The following is a 22,226-nucleotide window of genomic DNA, read 5'->3' as shown; positions in this document are numbered from 1 at the left end:
AGTCTTCACTCCCAGATATTAGCAGGAAGAAGAGCTTCTTCTGATGGGGAACTCCTCCACTAATGTAAAAAGAATACATTTTAAAAATAATCCCATTATGTGCTGCGGTTGTGGCTCAGTGGTAGAGTGCTTGCCTAGCATGTGGGAGGCACACACACACACACACACACACACACACACACACACATATATATATATATATATATATATATATTTTTTTTTTTCCCCAATAATGGTTTAGGGTTTATTTGTTCCTGAATTTTGGCTTACCTTAACTAACACAGAGCATAGTGTGTTCCTCACAAGCAAGACAGTGAATATAAATCTTTAACACCAAGCCTGGTACCTAAAAGCCTCAAGTGTTATATTTGTAACAAGGTTTGGACAATAAATAAATAACAAATGTGCTTTATAAATGAAAAAGTATATACAAATATTAGATGTCCAGATTGCTTTCTCCTAGGTAGATCTAAGAACGCATGAAATGTCACTTCCATGAAGCCTTTCCTGAGAAAATGAATCTAAGCTTTCCCTCATCATTTTCATATTTTGGTTTTAACCCTTCCCTACACCCACACCCACACACCCATACCCATTCACACCTACACATACAACTTTTTTTTTTGATAGATCTACTTGCATCATTAAATGCTTTCAAATAACATTCTGTAATTCAGGACACTGATTTCATAGACTAGGTTTACAAACAGCCTATGTGTAACTTCATGGAATGCATTATACAGAGTCAGATTTGTAGCCAATACAGGTATATCTTATGTAAATGTAATTGATAATGACCCAAATTCAGAACTATCTGATGAAAAATGATCTAAGTAAGATGAGAAACCATACAAGGCACAGGTCTTAAATGTAGTCGCAAATCTTCAAGTGGGAGAGAAGACATAAAGTAATTGTAATCATGCTTTCTTCTACTTAGGAGGAAAAAAATGCTCCTTTAAACTTCTGGCTTCCTTGGCCAATGTTTCTTACCAGCCCCTGTTCTCATTTCAGAGCATTAGTAATGCCCAGAATATGTCTGTCCATTACTGGGACTAATGAGCACAGTGAAGCTTACATACAGCTTGAAGAAATTAGTCATCTGCATTTGAATGCTTCTGCTGACAATGGTACATCCATTACTGATGGGGTTTCTTGCATTTGCGTAACTTTTAACATTAAAAGGATTAGGCTTTACTTATCAAATTTTTGCTTTCATCTCTGGCTTTTAAACACAGCACAAGTCAAACTGTTAAAAATAAGAAAATTGACCATGATAGAAGGCATAGTTGACAGCTTTCCAAGCCTTTTAGTTCTACATTTATTCTGACTTTTCTCCCATTTAAAGGGATAACATTTTGTTACTTTTTATTTGAAATCTTTTACAAACCAGAAAGGAGTCTGAATGAGTACACCCTATTGTATTGGTGTTCAATACATGCTAATTAAATTAGCATGGTAAAATGTTCTCATGGAAGCCATGATTAGGCAAATATTACCTTTGTATATTAAAACTAGCTAAGTTGTACACTGTTTAAACTTGCATGAAGATATCATTTAGCGTTCATTCATTTATGCAACAAATGTTTTAAAGCTTCAGCTAAATGCCAGACACCAGGCTCTGTGCTAGGGATTCTAAGATGAATAAAACAATTGCTGCCCTCAAGGAACTCTGTCTAGCAGAGGAAAGAAACATAGAAACAAAGAGTTCAGTATTGCAGAATATATGAAATGAACATACTATATCACTTTTGAAATTTTAATTCAAACTTTACTTGCTCTCTGGCTATAAGTATAAACATTATTAAAAGTATTTTCAGGGTTGTTTTGATATTGTGGTCTTTTTAGAAATCCAATGAAATATAAAATTCTATTTCCTGAATGGTCATAATTGAAAGGGCATGCACAAATAATTAAGTATGATTGAAAAAATCAAATCAGATGGATGTCATGGGAACACTCTAAGTTTTATCAAAGCTCATTTTAAAAAAAACATTCATTCAACAAGTGTGTATTAATTAGCTTTTAAGTCCTCAGTGCCTAGACCATAAGCCCCAAGGTGGCAGTGTTCTGGTCTTCTTTGTGCTCAGCCAGTAGCACTACATAGAAACTTGATTCATACTTTATTGAATTAATGGTTGAAAGAATTTGGAGGGCAATCTGCTGGCTTCCCAAGTGTGTCCTGGTGAATAAGCATAGCCCCTAGCATCTTTTATTATTATCATTATTAGAGTTTAACATCTATTCTAGAGTTGATATTATCCCTGAGATTTAAACATATCCTCAAGAAAAATCAACACTTGCTTAAATGACTAGGGCCAGAAGTAGACTTAAGCTCCAAACTTTAAATACAATTTACTTTCCATTTTTCACACACACAAACATACAGCACAATGTATATGTCTAAAAGCACTGCTGATTGTTATAAATAAATTTTAAAAACAAAAGAAATTTTAGCTAGGGAGCTGGGGAGCCTCCCAATCATGCCTAACAGGCAGAGTGCACATTCTCTGCTGCATGGCTACCACCCTTATTCTAAATCACAGCTTCTTAGCTCCATAATTTGTTGCTTTTTGAAAGTAGCACACACCTCTCCCTTTTTAAATAGTTGCATACTGATACTTTGGTGCTTCTATTTAGTAAATTGTAAATTAAAATTGCAGTATGGCATTAATACTAAAGAATGAGAAAATCAGTGGCAATTTAGCTAATGCCTAAATCTTAAGTCATATCAAGACTTCTTTTTTAGTTTAAGGCTGGTTCAAATTAGCGTATGGTGAGTGGAGAGAAGTTTAAAATATCTGTTTAATGTTTGAGAACAAGTACTGCAATTGAAGACTGCAGGAAACTTCTGCGTGAATATTAAAGTATACACAACTCTTGTATTTTGTTGTTATAAATTAGTTCGGATGCCTGGAAAACTTGTTCAGAGATTTCTACTATAGTAAAATTCGTAGGAATAAGACGCGCCCTATTAAAAGTGTTTTATTAGGAATATCTGAATAGAATATTTCTAAGCCAAACATCAACCCTAGAGAGAAAGCACGAATTAAGACAAACAGAAGTCAAAAAAGAAAAAGTGCGAACTCAGGTTTGGTCGATTAGTAAAGAGGCCAGCTGCAGATTCAGGTGGGATCACAGTCTTTAATCCATCAGCCCCTTGTCTTTTTTGGCTCTTAATCACTGACAAATCAAGCGCTTGCAGCTGCCCAAGAGACGTTCATTGCAGGCACTTGCTCTCTGGGGCTACAGGAGGCCTTTGCCAATTTAAAACTTTCAATTTAAAAACCGAGTGACCTGTTCTTGCCCGCCCGCAGGGAGGCTCTTAGGTCCCGGAGGTGGTTTGGAGAAGAGGGAGTTGAGCTCTGCAGCCAGAGAGAGTCACCTCCCAGGCGCCAGGCCTGGCTTTCGTGGCTTTGAAAACTTTCCAACGCGTGTGCCACGGCGACGCGCAGCGGCTGGGTCGGAGCCCACGAGGCCCGCGCCTCCTGCGAGGAACTTTTCGGCGTGTCGGCTGCTTGTCACTCTCGCTTTCCGACGCGCCTCCCCCTGGCTCGTGCTCCCGGAGCTCCCTCCCTCCTGGTGAGGACCTTCCCCGGAGCCCGCAGTTCGCGTCTCGCCGCCAGCCCCGCTGCACCACGGAAGGAGTCCCTCGCCTCGGCCACCCAGCCGAGTGCCTGAGCCACCACCTTCGGGCTCCACGCGTCCCGCTTTGCACAATGGCCCAGCCCGGTCCCGCGCACTGAGAGCCGGGCCCTGGAGCGCTGCGGGGCGCTGTGCTGAGCGGCACGGCCCGAGCCCCTGGCGGTCCCCAAAGAGCTGCGGGGCGGGGGCAAGGAGGAGGAGGGGACCCGCGGCCAGAGGCTGGCCGCTCGCTTTCTTCAAGCGGACTTTTTGCCAATGGTCCAAAGCGACATGTCCAAGTCGCCTCCCACAGCGGCGGCGGCGGTGGCGCAGGAGATCCAGATGGAACTGCTGGACAACGCGGCTCCCGCGGGGGCGCTTGGAGCACAGGTAGCGAGAGCGCGGCGCCTTCTTCCTTTGTGAGCCGCCCGGGCGCCGACCTCCGTTTCTCTCCGCGCCTCCGCTACAGCGATCGCCCTGGTCTCTTGGCCACCTCCTCTTCCCCTCGCCATTTGCCACCCACTTCTCTTTGCGCCTTTCCCTGGCTCTTCGGCTTCCATTTTTCTCTGCTTGTGAATAGCAAGTGGGAAGGGGCGGGGGAGACCTGCCGGTCCTCCCCGGCTTCTCCCGGGCCGCTCTGCTCGGCTCTCCTCGCCCCTTCCCGGGAGAGGCACATGGAGAGACATGAACCAGGCGAGTGGACTGGACCTGCTCAAGATCGTGAGTCCGAGTGGGCGGAAGGGGTCCCAGCTTCCCGCAGCGCTTTCTCCGATGCTGACCCTTTGGTCCAGCTCGGAGCGGGGGTGGAACTGGAGGTGTGTGTGATGGGGGAGGATGTGGGTGGGGGACCTTGCTGGGCGCCCTGGGAGCAGCGCCGACCACCCTCAGCACCTGGGGTGTTCCCTCGCCCCGACCACTCAGTTATCCCCAGTGGCAGTTGCCAAAGCTTGCCGAGACCCCTTGTTCCTTTCCCTTAAGGACAGAGTTAGGGAAAAGAAAGTTTTCATTTTGCGATTTCCCTTGTAATGTTAGCTCTAGCTCTTTCAGGGAGCTCCCGGATCCCCTTCCTCTCTGCTGAGTATTTTCGGTTTCTGGAAAAATTCTGCTTCTCTGCTCATTGTGAAATAAGAGATGTCAATTGTAGGCGTTGGGCAATGATAAGGTGGCTTTTACGTAAGGCTTTGGCAGGTACAGTTTGGATTACTGACACCTCCAGATCTCAACGGTAAAGAGTCTCTCAACTTTTATCCTAGCAGGGAAATGACTTACTCCTAGCTGTGGGCTGGTTGGCCAGTGCTATTGAAGAGATTAGGGGTACTTTGCAAGCATCTTTCTGGAGAAATGTCTGTTTAATGACACTGGCTTGTTGGTGTCAATCCTATATTAGCCAGATTGTAAATTGTAGTAAGATACATGGGTGTGGGTATGAGAGCGTGTGTGTATACACACATAAAATACATGAGAGATCATGTAAGGGGGTCACTGTGGTAGTGAGGTGGGAGTGAGCCATTCTAATAAAGGTTGCACATGTTTCTCTGCTGTTGTTATTTTGATGGGTGGAAATTGGCTGCTGGAGGTATTTTGATACTGTAATAATAATTCCAAATGGCATAATAGTCCAGCTTTATTGAATTTTCTTTGACTACTGGGAAATAAATGTACTAACTTAGAACACATAATTTACTTTGAGCTGGGGGAAGAATGTAGAAACTAAAGACTTGTATAATAAAAGATACATTTCTTTTGTAGTAGTAAAATAGCAAGATTTTAGTTCACCCTGGGCTGCTTAACTTCACCAGCAATGTGGGGATGTGTAACTAGCTGTGTTCTTTTCTAATCTCTGCCAGAAGATCTGATTCTAACTCCTACACTTCCCATTTGTTTTAGACTCCTGATTTGATCTAGATGCTTGCCAGGTTAGATGAGAATGAAAAATGTACTCAGAGACCTTGGTTATTCTAGGATGAAGGTCTTGAATATTGATAGAGGAAGGGACTTTAAAAGTCTCTTTTCTCTTTGATCTTCCTTGAGGGATTTTTTTTTTTTTTTTAAGAAAAGTCTTCATATGATTAAAAACAGTTCCTAAATTATTGGAGATCAAAGTCAGGTCTGACACAAAGCATAACTGCATTCAGATAAGAGGTAATTTGCTTAGTGGTTTATATAATTAAACATTAGTCAACAAATATTTATTGTACAGCTGCAATGTGGAAATGATTCATGATTTCTGCCATCAAAAACTTAAATTTCCAGTAGCTGGAAGTATGACAAATGTATAGCAAGTATATGTCAGGGGCCCGTTAGAGAATATTATGAGGTTTAAAAGGTATAAAAGTCACTAGTATTTTATATTGAATAATCCATAAGGACCTCATAGAAGAGGAGGCATTTAAAAAGAAATTTGAAGGGTGGGTGAGATTTCAACACATTTGGAGATAGTAGGGAGCCATATGTGAAGCAATCACACAAGTTAGAAGTCACCTTCATAGCATACTTTTATAATCCCTAGTTTGAAAAGAGTGTGGAAGGGTACAGATTGAGTATGGTTAAGCCTCAGACTAAGAAGACAATTGGAGGCTATAATTTGGAGGCCAGAACATTTAGTGTATTGAATAATAGAGATCTGTAGAAGGGGTTCAGAAAGGCAGCCATTTAACAGATCATTGAAAAGATCCACCTGGGAATGTTAGGATAGTTTGGAGCACAGAAAGGCAGCTGCCAGGAAAAAAAAAAAAAAATGATGTAACAGTTTGGGCAAGAGGTAATGCAGCCTAAACTAAAGAGAGAAAAAAAAAAAAAGATTACAAATGTTGTCAGGTCTTCACACTAGACATTTCAAAGATACATCCACAGGAGAAAGGAATGGATTTCGTATCGCAGGTGAGGTATAAATCCTGAATGTCAATAGCATCTCTCTTTGCTTTCTTTGCCTTCCAAAAAATGAAATCAATTTTTGCTTGAATTGTGTTCACGTGACATCCATTATTAGAGGGTAACATTGCCCTGTTTATTTTATATCTGATTAATCATGGCATCATAGGGCTTGTGTGAAACTTGGCAAAGCTATTCATTCTGTGCCTCTAGTGGGCACAACAGACCAGCTGTCAAACCACCTGAGAAAGGACACTATCTTCAGAGCATCCCCCTTTTCTTGTGGCACTGAGTAATAGTAATTCCACCCAGAAATAGAACTACCATTTGCAAACAGAACCTGTAAGCATTGGTTTTCAGAAACTTTTCCCCTTCACCTCAGGATTATATTACAAGTTTCATATGAACAAAGTAAATGATGTAGATTCATAATCTTTGCAGTTATTTGTTTATTTTTTTGTATCAATAATACTGCTTAGTGGGACGAACACCTTCTTATGTTCCAAGCCCTTCCCCCAGCATGCTGTCATAAGCAAAATGGATGCATTTAACAAAAATGGAATGGCCATCTAACTGCAAGCTCTTGAAGGTTTTGATTTAAGCCAATTGCTCTGCTTTTTCAGTAACCTGTTGAACAGTTCTGGTGCAAACTTGAGTGGTCTCTATCTTCAAAGTCAAGGTGCTCACGTAGGACTCTCCAAGCTCCAAGTCCACATCACCTATTATAGTACCTGTTGGCTACGTGTGGCTTTTTGAGCACTTGAAATATAATCTGAATTGAGAGATGAAATATGCACATCCAAAGACAATATGAAATAAATAGAACATACCTTCATCAATAACATAAATTGGTTACATGTTGAAACAATGAATTTTGAGTATGTTGGGTTAAATAATGTGCATCATCATAATTAAGTTACCCAGTTGTTGTTTGCATTTTTAATGCAGCTACTAGAAAATGTTGAATAGGTAGGTGGCTCATATTATCATTGCCATTGGACAGTGTTACTCTAAAGTATGGAACTGGTCATTCTCTAGGGAGTGGAATAGCTCCTGGGTGGATGAGAAGCAAGTGACTGGGATTGGAAATTGTCTGGTGACAGAAGAGGAAATGGATGAGAACCAAGAGCAGTAGCTCAGTAATGTAGGCCTCAGAGATTGTAACCAGCAACTCCAGTCACACCTGAAAATGAACAGGCAGTAAGCAGAGGGCCTGTTTGTTTTGCTCCTAGCAACACATCCCAGCTGGTTCCACCCAGGCCCAGTTTGCCAGATGCTTTGCAAGCAGATTGGAGGACTAAGGCCTGGTAATGACTACATTCCGATCGGCTGTAGTGAGGGGCTTTATCAAAAAAAGAGCAGCAGCCTTTTCCCTGTGGCTTTGAAACCAAGTCAGCACTCTCTTCCAGAAACATTCGTAGGTCCCTGTTACAAATTTGTCTTCTGCTTTCTTCAAACGTAGTGGTCATGGGTCCTGTGATTTATGTTTTGCTAAAACCTTCATTCCTAACCACTGGTCATTTTCATTCTGAGTGGTATTTTTGTTCTGGAGTTGCATGGGAGAAATTTAAAAACATGCCAATCAATTTCTGTGGGTGTTTAAATTTGAAATGTAGTATCCGGTTGATTTGAGGAGTAGTTGTTCTGGTAGTTCTATGCTTTTGTTATTATATAAAAACTTAGTGTACCCTTACAATTCCAACAAGTTAAATATGCAATCAGTGGGTAACTTTGGTCCTCTCAAGAAAAGGTGAGTGGAATCTGTTAACCCTGTAAGGGAGGGTGGAACTCTTCAATTTGTCACTGGAAGACATGTCTGTATCTTACAGAGAGTATATGGCAAACACCACATAATTACTTTAAAACTACGAAGGGTTAAAATTAAGGTACTACTAAAAAGAACAGTGCATGGCAGGAGGTAGACTGATAATGAGGGTCCCTGGCCACCTCCTGTCCTCCTCCCTAGGTAAACTTGCAGACCTAATCCTTCCTCCCTCCTCCATGTGCCTTACCCACAAAGACCTGTGCTAATGTTGCTTCCTGATTTCTTTCCGATTTTGTGTGAACAGACCCATACAAAAGCCAACTTCTTATCTTTCCCCTTTTCTAGGGAAGTCACCTCAGCTATTTCCCTCCTAGTAAAGGACTGGCAGCCTTGCTCACTTTAAGCTTTTGGTAAATGAGATTTACCAAAATGAGATGACTCTGGGTAGTTTTGGTTTTGTTTGCTTTGATCCATAAAATGAGGAAAATGAAATTCAAAGGGATAAACATCAATGAATATGAATGGAGAGGAATAAAAACTAACTTTAGGCATCAGCACTCTGCTCATGGGGAGCAACTTGTTGTAGGCAGGAAAATGTCACTGTATGTAGCCATGGAACACAGAACCAGCATCAATCTTATACCTGTCCCCCTGGGGCTGCCATGGCAACTTTATGTGCCCTGCTGAAATCTGCAGTTAACTGAAAACGTAAAATTACTACTGTCTCCTTTGATTATTCAGAAATTAGATTTTAATTACCTCTGAAAACATGAACATTCATTTGCTGAATAAAATCCATTCCTCTGTTTCTCCTCACTCTCCTGTATCTAGTAGAGTCCATGTTTAAATGCTGTTCGGTGTCAAGATGTTCATACTAAGCTGCTATTGACATGATGGATTTTGAACATAATATATTTGTGGAAGTTTCAGGAAATTTTTTTGTTTCTGAAATCTTGGTTTGGCATTTTAGGACAACTAAAGGATTTTAGACATTTTTTCCCCCTTTTTACTATAGTGACAAAATTTGTTTTATTAAGATCCATACAGTTAATTGGCAATGAGTAGGAAATGGTCACCTTCTGGGTTGTTCCGAGAAGGACCTGGGGATCTGCACATGCCAGGGAGAATCTATAGGTAACACCATCCTCTGGCCAAACTCCTGTCTTTTCTCCCTCTTTGGTCTGGTACCCAGAGCTATTCTAATGGATGACTGTTTTAGTACTGGGTATTCATAACTATTGCTAATTATTTTTAAAGAAAAACCATTGTTCATACAGGTAACTGTATTTGAAGGGGAAAATTAAGAAAACTATGCTTCTTTCTTAAATATAGCCAACTAAATATTTGAACACTTAATCTTACCTGTCTCTTTCCATTTTGGGGAGGTTTCTCTTTTACCTTTTTTCTATATTCTTCAGAAGAAATACTCTAGTCCTTCCTTTCAAAGATTCAGAGTAATGGGAAAATGTTATTTCAGCAAGATGAACTTGATTTTTAAATATGCATCGGATGAAAGGAAGTCTAATTTTGTAATGGCAGTATAAATTTTCAATAACATTTTTAAAGTACATAAAAATAGACCATTAGCTTTCCAGAGATGCTTTGTTTATTTATCCTGATTTTTTAAAAAATAAAAAAGTCAGTGAGTAGTTACTGTACAATTAAAAAAGAAGGAACATTTTAATAGAGAAATTATGCTGAAGTGAGTAAAACGGAATTGAGTTGACTTTTAATATATAATGAATAGGAATTTTCTATAACACTATTATGAGCAAGTTAATAGTATAAGTCATATTCAAGCATTCAAAGTGACTCAAGGACAATATATTTTCAAAATTGTCACCAGTTTGTGCTTCAGTGTGTTCTCATTTTCTAGTAGGCAAACTGTGTTTAGGACAGTTAAACTATTAATTCCATCTTTATATTGCATAAGTAGCTAAGTGCACCTGAAATATTGTTTGCTAACAGTATCCCCAGCGGTCTGGAAAAATTAATGTGAAAATGTGCCCAACTGCTTGCACAGAACAGCCACCTCTGGGACTGAATGTCTTCAGCATTGTGTGGCTCTCACAGTGCATATTGTGTAATTATGAGCAGCCATGAAAAAGCTGGAGACACCCAAGCAGCTGAACAGTAAAATAGTTATGGTTAAAAAGCTGAAATAACAAAACAGCAAAGACTCTTCTCCTATTTCAAAATGGTCCCAGAAGGAAAAAGGATACAAAGTGGTATTTTCTTTGCTCTCAAAAATAATTGCTCTTCCTCATGAAGACAGTATATTTCACATAGATTGTCCCCAACCCTCCCATAAGAAACATGTTAGGCATTAACAATGCTTTCAAGATAATAGGCATTTTTATATCTGGAATAATGTAAATTTTAAAAAATAATTTTAAGGAGATTCATACCTGATTTTTGCCTTCTTAGGCCTTGTCAGATACTTCTGTCTAACCCTTTACATAATAATTGGAAAAGGAAGAGCATAGTTAAAAGAATGTTATTTTTCAACAGTTTACTGAGTAATGTTTATGTAAGAAAGAAGAATAAGCTGTGAAGTGAGAAGAGCCTTGTATATTACATTATGAAAGCCCAGCCTAGCTTGTCTTTCCTTTTATGAAGTTCAGAGTTAATTAAATGTCATGGAAACACATTTGTATTACATAAATCCCTTAGATCCTTAGAAGAGAACAAACATATTTAAGAAAAACTTTTGCTTTAATATTACACGACCCTCTCACTGATTGCAAATTTACCTAAATTTCTCATAACAAAATGTTTAGATTTAAGCTTGCTTAAGTTGCTATGTATATTTTGGGTTATATTTTTGTTTTTTATTTTTGGGGGTATCAGGAATTGAAGTCAAGGGTATTCAACCACTGAGCCACATCCCCAGCCCTATTTTGTATTTTATTTAGAGACAGGGTCTCACTGAGTTGCTTAGCAGTTTGCTGTTGCTGAGGCTGGCTTTGAACTCAGGATCCTCCTGCTTCAACCTCCAGTGCCTCAGGGATTATAGGCGTGTACTACTGCACCTGGCTATATTTTTACTTTAATGAAAACCTTATTACTTTATAACTAGAACATGAGTGTGTATTGGGATAATTCAGTGATGCTATGAGTCTAATAATTGCCATTATATTATATTCTTTAGCCCAATCTGTCCCCTTACTTTCCAGCCTTCATGTGGGATTGCTTTTCATATATTATTCTGAACCTTCACCATGTACTAGATGTTGTTCTAAATGTTATAAATACATTATTTTAGTTATTACTTAAAACAGCCCCATTTTAAAGATGAGAAAAATGATGCTTGCAAAGGTTAAATTTGCTCAAGGTCTTCTATAGGCAGGATTTTCATGTATGTATTTTTAACTCTAAAGCTCGGCATTGGACAATTTTTCATTTGTTTTAATATTTAATATTTGCAATAAATTTATGCTTGGAATTACACATAGATTGACATAGTGTATTTTCAGAGCTCAAATGTAAACTGTAGATATAATAGAAAAAGCAAGTTCATTTGTAGATGTCTGTGTTCAGCTGGATCCTATTGTTGAAACAAATCATCTTTAATGTCTTAAATGCTTATTTTTAAATGCTTTATCTTTAGCATCTTTTGCTACTCAGCTGCTAAGGTATTTGCAGATAGTGTAAATTGTTTCTGTTCATTAATTATTAAATGTTTTGTCTAGAAATTATTAAATGTTTTCCCCCATATACTTATCAGAAATTTTTGTGATTTCACCAATACTAATCTTCCATTTGCACATTTAATGGCAGTTTCTTACTTGTTTTGGCCTTTGATATTTTCTAGAACTAGGCCTAGATTCCTGTAAAAGGGCTTAATAATAACCTCATTTTTTTTTTTTTTTTGGTAGTCATATGGAAAAGGAGCCAGAAGGAAAAACAGATTTAAAGGATCCGATGGGAGCACGTCATCCGACACTACCTCAAATAGTTTTGTTCGTCAGGTAAGGGAGGTCTCATGTTTATGGTTTTGAGGAATGTATGTTAAAATGGAATTAATGTTTTCAAAGAGTCATTTTAAATTCTTAAGATTTACATGGCATTGTTTTACTGTGAATTAAAGCAAAAATTGTGCTGTTTTTCACAATGTAAATGTTTTCAACTTGAGTGAGACTGAATAATAACTACAGTCTTCCCTGGCAATTTGGGGATGGGGAAGTGTTGGCTGCATTAGGGAAGATTTTTTTTTTTTTTTTTCATAACAATGACAGAATGGCAGCAGGAATGACTGCAGGGTTTTGAATTTGGTGGTTTTGAGGAGAGGGAGGAGGTGACATCCAGTTCCTCTAGCTATAGTTTTCTTCTTCCTCTTTGGATTTGGATTGAGAAAGAAGATTGTTCTTGGTCAAGAAATAGTTGAACTTCCAAGGTTCAATGGAATACATGGGGGCACTGATGTTCTTTAAATGATTGCTATCTTTGGAAATGTGGTTTTTGTTTCAATTAACGTGGAGTATACTTTGGTCCTGTGGTCTGGAACTGTCCCCTAAGAAGAAAGTGTCAGGTTCCCTAACATAAACACTCTTCTATTTGCTAACAGAAGGGACTTCAAGTCCTGCAGAAAGCACATGTAGTTCTGTTGAGACTCGGGTCTCCTGAGGTGTGGGTGAGCACGTCTCCATGTGACTCCTCTCAGTGGAGTGGAAAACAACCGAGGCAACTGCAAGAGAACCTGTCTTCCTGGCTCCTTGATGACCAGTGCTCTCATTTAAAAAAAAAAAAAAATCTGTCAACTGGGAAAGCAGCCCCATTTCTTATGGATGTCGCATTTCCCCATTGCTTCTTGGGTCCTGCATCATGGCTCTAGGTTACACACTTGCCACCTCCCCCACATTTTTTTTTTTTATAGGAGGGTCTTCTCTAAATCCTCTTTGAACTTTGGGTTTTATTTTTGTTGGATAGTCACACTTGACCTTGCCTTATTAAGTCTGTTGACCCTTTTTGGCACTACCCAAGTGCTTCCCTCAGGTTCCCATGGTTGTTAGCTACAGCTGGCCTTAAACTTGTCATCTTGCTGCATGGGGGAATTTCCATGCTGGCTCCTTGCTGCCTCCTCGCACTCACACCAACAGAGGATGCTGCCTGCCCAGCCATCAGTTCCCCCATGCAGCATTTCCATACACCACTAGTTTGTCTGAGTAACTGTTAGGCTACTGGAGAAATTTTGGGTCTGTGCCAACTGGGAATTTTCTGATTGCCGGAAGTTGAGAGAATTGGCTACAAAGGAGCCAAACTTGTTTACCAAGAAATATTTAGAAAGAAAAGAGATGAAGCCAAATGAAGTCTGCTCTAGAGCAATGTTTTTATGGTGTCAGAGGGAGCAGGGAAGGTTGTAGCAGGACCCCAGGGTGTTTGCCTTGGTATGATGTTATTGTGGGCAGAAGGGACTTCATGGTCCTTGGGATTGAATGAAAGACCTTGGGATATAGTTACTTAGGTGAATCAGCAAAAGGGGAGTTACCAAAAGCCTTTTCCATTTCAAGTGTACATATCTATTCTGTTTCTGGAACAAGGAGATCTAACCTGGAGGGCTAACTCCACAACTGTGAGTCATCAGTTGAGGGCTGAACATATGAGGACCAAAGCAGCTTGTTGAAATTGCATGAAAACCAATATTTAAGTGAGCAAGACATGGCAAATAGGAATTAATAATATAGAGTTCATTATTTTTATTTAAGCTCTTTAAAAAAGTTTCATCGAAAGGCAGTCACTGAACCCCACTTTCCATTTTTCCCTTTAGCTGTGTATTTACTCCTCTTTTGTGGAATTTTGTGAACTTAATTCACAAGGCTAGGAGGGATGACCATATTTGAGTATAAAATAAGTGGAATTTGATTTTCCTCATAATAACTTCCTTCTGACATGTTCTTAGAGATGCATGTTTGCTTGAGAAACAATTATAAGTGAGAACTGCTAAACTATCTAAATGTAGATATATATTGTTAAAACATGTGAGAATGTAAGAAAGTGTATTAGTCAGGGTTCTCTAGAGGAACAGAATCAACAGAAAGTGTAATTATAAAAGGGGATTTATTGGTTTGGCTTACATGACCAGAAGCTGGAGAGTCCACAGTGGCCGTAGGACATTAGGCAATCTTGATACAAAGAATAATTATAAAAGGAGATTTATTGGGTTGGCTTACATGACCAAAAGCTGGAGAGTCCACAGTGGCCATCTGCAGGTTGGACAGCTGGAGGAACCAGTAGCTGCACAGTCCAAGATGCTGACACCTCAGAACAAGAGGGATCAATGGTGCTACCCTAGTCCAAGGCCAAACGCTTTTAGAAACTCCTTGGAGAATCACTGGCAGAGTCCACTTTGAAAGACTGAAGGATCAAGAATCTGATATCCTCAGTGGATTGCAGTAGCCATCAAGAATTCCTTCAAGGAGAATTCAGCTTGCATCTTCCTTGTTCTTCCAACTTTTATCCCATCCAAGCCACTCTACTATTGGACAGTGCTACCCACACTTAGGGAGGGTTTCTACTTCAGTTCACTAACCCACATGCCAATCATTCCTAGACACATCCTTATTGACACACCCAGAAGCCTCTTAATCTTCTGCATCTCTTAATCCAATTAAGTTGACAATTCAAATTAACCATTACAGAAGGCAAAAAAAAATATATATATATATATATTCCAAAATGCAAAAATAGAGGTCCATTTCCTAGAATTTCAATAGAACAAGGTATTCACTATGGTATGGGTTTGGGGGTAATAACCATACACAAGCAGTTGTCTAAAATCATATGCACCAATTGCATCATCATAGAGGGGAGACCAGCATTTTTGGCATGACTTTGGAGTTTAAAAATTGGGGCTGGGGATATAGTTCAGTAGTAGAGCACTTGCCTAGCATGTGTGAGGCACTGAGTTCAATACTCAGCACTATATAAAATAAATAAATAAAGGTATTGTGTCCATATAAAACTTAAAAAAAAAATTAAGCTAAATTGTAATTTTCCTTGGGAAAATTTAATCTCTATTCCATTAAAATAGCCATATTTTGGTCCCATTTGAAAAAAAGGAAAACCTCCTACAGCATGGGTGGAAACATAAAATGCATGGTAGATGGTAACAGTACGCATTTGGATTCATAAGTAATTTGAAAGGTCACCTTTTAAATGTTTTCAGTTTATCATAAGTAGATGTTAAACAAGGGACTCCTGTTGAAGTATATCACTTATACCTCTTATCTGTGGCCTGGGCTCGTATATAATTGGTATTAGAAAACTGGTCAATAAAACTGGACCTTATTTAAAAATATCATACAGCCAGATTCTACTACTGTCTTTGTATTAAAATTATTTTATGATTTTTAAAACCTTCACATTCTATTTTTATAAATAATATATTTATAAGACATTTACAACTGGGAAACATTAGGCAGTCTTGATACAAATATTTAAATTTTAGAGGTTGGAAATGTGAAAAATTTTACATAAAAAAACATTAAATTTTTAAAAAATATCTGAGAATATCAGTTTGTTTGGGGCTAATTATTACCCCTGAAAATTCATACATACAAATATTTAGGGGAAATAATTCTATGTGGAATTCCATTGTGACTAAATTTGGTGATAGGGTCTTTAGAGGGGACCCTCTAAGTTGAATGAGATGAGAAGTATGAGGCACTAATTCAATAGGATCATTGTCCCTATAAAAAGAGAAGGCAGGGATGTTGTGCACACACAGGAGAGGCTATGTGAGGACATAGCAAGAGGGTATCTGTCTTCAAGCCAACAAGAGAGGCCTCACTAAAACCAAGCTCTATTGGCCCCTTGATCTTGGACTTTCAGCCTCCAGACCGTAAGAACATTCATTTCTGTGGCTTAAATCATCCTTTGACACTCTGCTATGGAGCTCAAGCACACGAATAGAGATGTACATACAATCAGGCTTGCAAGTAGGCTTCCCCCCGCCTTTTTTTCTTTTTGGTATTGGGAACTGAACCCAGGGATGCTTTAACAATGAGCTACATCCCTGGCCCTTTTTATTTTTAGACAAGTTCTTGTTAAATGGCCTCAAACTTGTGATCCTCCTGCCTCAGCCTCTGAAATGGCTGGGATTATAGGCATGTGCCACCACACCTGGCTTTTTCTTAATTTTTAAAAGTAATTCTTTTATTGATGTGATATATATGCCAAGAAAGGCACAAATCAAGTGTTGGCTCTGAATTTTATATAATCATCACACTAGTAGAACCACCAGGTGAAAAGTAAGCATTACAAGTGCCCCAGGTGTACCCCTTGTGGCCCTTCTCAATCTGTATTCCCTCCTTCACTAAAGGTAGCCACCGTTCCTTCTAAGACCATCCTCTTGCCTGGCTTCAAAGTTTTACATAAATCAATTCTTTTCTGTCTGAGTTCTTTTAACAATCGTGACAGTTTTATTTATTGTGTTCATTTTAGTGATTCATTTCTTTGTTGTACAGCTTTCCGTTGTATGGATCTGCCCTCGATGCTTTATATGATCTGTGCTTGATGAATGTTATTTCCAATTGGGGTTATTGAGGGCAATGCTGCTTTTTTCAATTCTTGTATGTATATTTGATAAACACAGGGATGTATTTTTGTTATTTGCTGGATCATAAGATATGCATGCATTCTACTAAAGTAAATATGGTGAATGCTTTCCAAAGTGGTTGTACCAATTTGCATTCCCACAAGCAGCATATGACAGTTTCAGGTGTTCACATCCTAGCCAATACTTGATGTTAATCTTTTTCATTCCAGCCTTTCTGTGACAGTGTCGTGGAAGCTCATTGTGGTATTAATAACCATTTCATAATTTTTAAAAAAGCTACAAATTCCCTGTGGCTGGATCTGGGGAACATCTATGGAATATTGAATATAACCTGAAAGCACTTATTCTTTGTAGTAAATATCCCATTAGTCCTAATATCTAGATTTCTAGCTATTTGGTTAAAACTATCTTATCCCCGGACACGGTGGCACATGCCTGTAATCCCAGCAGCTTTAGAGGCTGAGACGGTATGATCGCAAGTTCAAAGCCAGCCTTAGCAACAGCAAGGCGCTAAGCAACTCAGTGAGACCCTGTCTCTAAATAAAATACAAAATAGGGCTGGGGATGTGGCTCAGTGGTCGAGTGCTCCTAAGTTCAATCCTGGAATTAAAACAAAACAAAAACACCAATCTATTTACTGAAAAACTGAAACATATTGGAACATATCAGAATATGAACATGAAGAAAAGCTACAAATAAAAAGAATAAATGCATTGACACATGGTTTATTTTTTCTGACTTTTCTGGTTGATGATGATTATTATTTTGTGGACATTATCTGTGATACCCTAATTGAACTTACTAGGAAGATTCATGAGTCTTAAAAAAAATTGCTTATAGTATAGATAAGTGTCTACTTTAGGTTCTGAAACAAGATTATAGTTGCATTAAGAATTATTGCAGTGATGACATGTTCACTTTGTTAGTTTACCAAGTCACCATTATCTAACCAGTTAACTACCTTTCTGGCACTGAGTATCATCAACCTATTGGAAATTGGTGATATTTTAAAGATGGGGATTCTGGTGAATTTCCTCTTGAAGTTCATTTTCCTCCAGAACATCAGTCCCATGCTAAAGTATGGGGTGGGGACTGTGTCCTGATCAGTGCTTCCTGGTGGCCTCTGTCCTCAGGGCTTGTTAGTTGTGGGACAGATATTAGTAGGATTTCCCATGGGTAGTAGGAATAAAGTTGCTTTGGGTTCTAATCTCTCTCATTTTTCTGTGAAGTGATGGACTAACTTTGTATCAAACATTTCAAAGATGTTTTCCTCCTTGCACTTTCCTAAAGCATTAACTGAATGTTAATTGTAGTTCATTTGAGTCCTAAAGTCTCATTCCTTTGTTACCTCCATGTGATATGTGCACTAGTTCCTGGACTTATAATTTGCATATTTCTCTTATGTAAATTATGATGCTGTGAGATTTATGTTTCCTTCAAGAAGCAGGGTAATAGTTAAACACCTGAACTCTGACATTGTATTCTTGCTGTACCATGTACATTTGGCTTTTGGATAATTTTACCTTTCTGCCCCTTAGCAATTTTTTTTTTCTGGAAAATAGCACCTTCATCAAAAGTTAGTTGTAAGGATTATGGATGTCCACATTTCTATATCGCTTAGAATCATCTCTGATGCCTGGCAAGCACTATTTAAGAGTTTGTTATTTAAAAAACCATTGCCTATTTGGAACATCAATTAAAACTCAAATAAGAAATAGACCATGGCAGAGGAAATAATAACAGTTAACATTTATGAAATGTTTAATGACTGTTGTAATTGTAACCCCATTTTACAGAAGAGAAAATTGAGGCATTGTGAGGTAGAGTAACTTTTCCACAGTAAGTTCACATGACAAGTGAGATTGGAGTCAGAATTTGACTCTAAGTGGCTGACTCTAGATCCTTTGTTATCCTTGTTGATAATGCTCTACTCCTTTGTAGCAAACACAAGAGGGATTAATGAAAATCACAAAGTTTAATTCTCTCAAGGAGGACACGTAGAAAGACTCCTACCAGTGTCCCTTGCTCCTTCCATTAAAGTTGTTCAAATTCCCAGTTTATGCCTGCACCCCCCAAACATTTTTTTTTAAATAAAAAGAAATGGACTTGAGTGTGAATCGCCTGTTAGTCTGTTTTGAGGTTTGACTGAGGCTAATAGGAGCCCATGAATCACCATATTCTGAACCTGAGTTCATTTGGACACATGCATAACACCCGGTGTCATGTTAGTCTCCTATGGAAACAGTTAAGTCATCTGGAGCCTTTCCTTTGTTAATAGATACTTTAATTGATTAAAGGCCAGACAGCTTCAAGGCACTGACTTCTAGGCACTATAAGCAATATTAATGAATATTGTTCATGTTGTTTAAGTACTAAAGGGTCCTTAATACAAAAAGCAATGCTTATCTTGGGCTCTCGAGGTAATTGTAGATACTGAAATTGTCTTTGATTCTAATATAAACTCTTTGGCTACTTGTTGAGAACAGACACATGCGTGAGAGGACTTTTTTTTTTAATCATAACAAATCTAGAAAGGCTATAATTCTTAAAGCCCTTTGCATTTGGTTCCTGGAATAAATTCATGAAGTGAATTAAATTTTCTTATATCTTTTTTTCTCCCAACTTCATCAAAATAAAGAATAAAAAAAATCCCTAAGATCTGCTGTTTAGAAAGAATAAAGAAGTTTATTTTAACACTAGACCCTAAACGGGTAAATTAATTTGCTGGAAGAAAAATAGGTGGGATTGAAGTAATAACAAAGACTGGCTGGCACTGCAGGGTAGAACATTTGTGCTGTTCTTTTCGAGTGGTTGTGCAAGAACTGCTAACTGTATAAATTCTTTGATATTGCCAAGGTCAGGGAAAACTATGTACATCTGCAAATAAGTACTGGTCATCAAAATTCAAGCAACTATGGGGGGTGGAGGAGGCAGTGTTAGTAACTGTAACTGCTTATTTAGCCAAGTTCTTCATTTTCTTTCCCTCCCTCCCACTCTCCCCTCCCCTTCCCCCCATTCTCCCTCTCTGTTTTTTTTTTTTTTCCTTTTATTTCTTCATTTTCTTATGCATGTGTTCTCCTTGGCAACATTTATGTACCTGGCAATCTTCCGAAGATGAACACCAAATGCTAAGGAGATGACTTGCCAGTTCTGCTTTATTTTGATCATTCCACAGCATGGCCACTTCTCAAAGTACACTGTCATCTGACCTCCACTATATGCTCCTGCCATGTATGGCCAGGACTCATGAACTGTTTACACTGATTTAGTTTTTCATAGGCTGCTGAGTTGCACCAAATGGTGTCCCTGGTGCAGAAAGTTGAGCCTTAGGACTCAACATCCCTTTCCGGAATTTTCAAGTACCGTTATTATTATTATTATTTTTTTTTTTTGCGGTTAGCGGGGAAGAACTAGGCAACCAATCTGGGATTTTGCTCACCAACATATGTTGTGGTTGTAACAAAATAATCCTGTAGCTTCCAAGGGCTTCCAGAATACAAATCAGGATGACAAAATGGAATGAACCAAATATTTAACAGAAGGTTGCATGACACTTTCAGAACATGGTATTCTAAACAAATTCCATCGTCTCCCAGTACCATGTTCTTGGTGCTGCTTTTTTGGACCTTTTATATTAGTTCAGATTGGCTTTAAATAAGAATGATTAATCACAGAGACACACAGTCTATTTTTTTTTAGTTTTGTTTTGCAAAGACAGATTAAACTGCGATAATGATTACAGACTCCAGGCCTGTGTAGACTGATATGTTTAAGTTTGGATAAATCTTTCAGCCCTTAAATACTGGCTTGTTGCCTTGTTATGCTGTATTCATCGCAAACACAACTATAAATAATAAAGCAGTAGATTTATTGCCATTGTGATTTCCTGTAAATGTCTATCTTATTAGGCATTCACTTGGGTTTTGTGAATGGCAGAATCTTTCATGTCCCCTTGACTCTTTGTAAATACATTGGTATGAAAAATGCTTTTGGATAAAGAAGTTCCTTGTTCTTTCTATGGGATAAGCCTAGGTACTACTAAGAATATTTTTTTTTTATTTTTAGGAGACATGCACTTTTTGAAGTAATAAAGTAAATTTAGATTTTGTAGTTGTAGCATGTTCATGAGTTCATAATTTTGTGGGAAAACAAGGATGGGGGAGTTATGAGAAATCTTTGTTGCCAGGTTGTTTGCAGGTATTTGGAACACCTCACCTATCAATTTAGGCTTGGTTAGGTCTTTATTATTTTGTGCATGGAGGCTTTTAAAATAATCTTTGCATACAGTTTTTCCACAAATATATCACTTTAAAATCAAGAATTGTTTTTGCAGGTGCTTTATGTTCTTAGACTCACCGTTATGTTTCGAATTACGCTTTCCACCTCATGCCTGATTTAATTCATCTTCTGCTTGGCTAAACCATGCAAAATTTCAGAAATCATACAATGAGTTAACCTCACTGAAATATTAAAAATTTATTCAGATAATCTAATTTGTGGAGTAACTAATAGGACTAGGAAAATACTTTCCTTAAACACTGAATTTACAAAAAGTGTATGTTTCAGTTAAACCCTAAACTTTTAGGAGTACTGCTAGAGATCAGTTACTTGACTTAAGGTTAATTATTCATGTTCCTCACAGGCGTGCCACCTAAGGTAGTAGTAGCCTAGTATGATAAGGAATCATTCTCTCTTCCTTATTCTATCTTTTATGCATATAAGTGGTATCATCTCTCTCCCTATTGATTTTTTTTTTTTCCTGGAATCTTTGTTTGTTTGATAGGTGCTGAAAAAATCCTTTTTGAGATTTTTAGATCATGTCTCAAAAATGTTTGTTAGGGTTCAGTTCAAGTGCACGTTCCAATTTTGTCATAATTCCACACCTGGGACCAAGCCTGGATGTTTATTACCCAGAACCAAGATGGGGGGAAAAGACACTGAGCCTGGCCACTGTTTTGGATCTTAACCCTCTTTCTTTGCCCATCTGATTATTTTTGAGTGGGGGATAAGGGAAGGGAAAACCAGGATGTTGACCACAGGAGGTTGGGAGGAACTTTGCCAATTCTTCCCTGGACTTGTATTTGGAAAGATATAGTGAAAACTCTCAGGAAGTCCCTGTCCCCTGCCACCACCTCCCGAATCTCTCATCACCTTTTAGAGCATCATGTTGACATCAGGCTTTGCATCTGTAAATATCTCCTCATGTCCTTGGTATACAGAGGAAAGTTTTAGTCCTTTTCCTTCACACCTGTGACAGGATGGCAGGGGGAGAGTTACTCCCTTGGACCTCTGACAAGGGCACAGTGTTCTGATTTACCCTGCGTGTCCTGAGAGTCTGGGTTTTGTGATCACACCAACTTTGCTTTCTTGGGAACTGTCATCTTTCTACCTTGAGAAGAAGGTAGAAAGTCC

The 22,226-nt window shown here is 38.6% G+C and overlaps 1 protein-coding gene across 9 annotated transcripts in view; it reads left to right on the top strand.

Moving 5' to 3' along the window:
* The first annotated feature begins 3,752 nt into the window (after positions 1-3,752).
* The window catches only part of Cacnb2 (calcium voltage-gated channel auxiliary subunit beta 2), a 372,470-nt gene continuing 353,996 nt past the window's right edge, over positions 3,753-22,226 (top strand). For 2 of the 9 annotated variants that reach the window (XM_046423018.2, XM_046423015.2), the window contains exons 1-2: positions 3,754-4,011; positions 12,136-12,228. In XM_046423018.2, the coding sequence (XP_046278974.1) occupies positions 3,898-4,011; positions 12,136-12,228 (207 nt within the window). In that variant the 5' untranslated portion in view covers positions 3,754-3,897. The other 7 variants (XM_058572296.1, XM_058572298.1, XM_046423016.2 and 4 more) reach the window with 6 other exon arrangements.

This window comes from Marmota monax, unplaced genomic scaffold (assembly GCF_021218885.2).
Source record: "Marmota monax isolate L192 unplaced genomic scaffold, Marmota_monax_Labrador192_F-V1.1 WCK01_AAM20220418_F8-fsc00098, whole genome shotgun sequence".
Classification (NCBI taxonomy): Eukaryota; Metazoa; Chordata; class Mammalia; order Rodentia; family Sciuridae; genus Marmota; species Marmota monax.
Note: the sequence above shows the minus strand (reverse complement) of the source record. Positions and strands in the feature narration are given on the sequence as shown.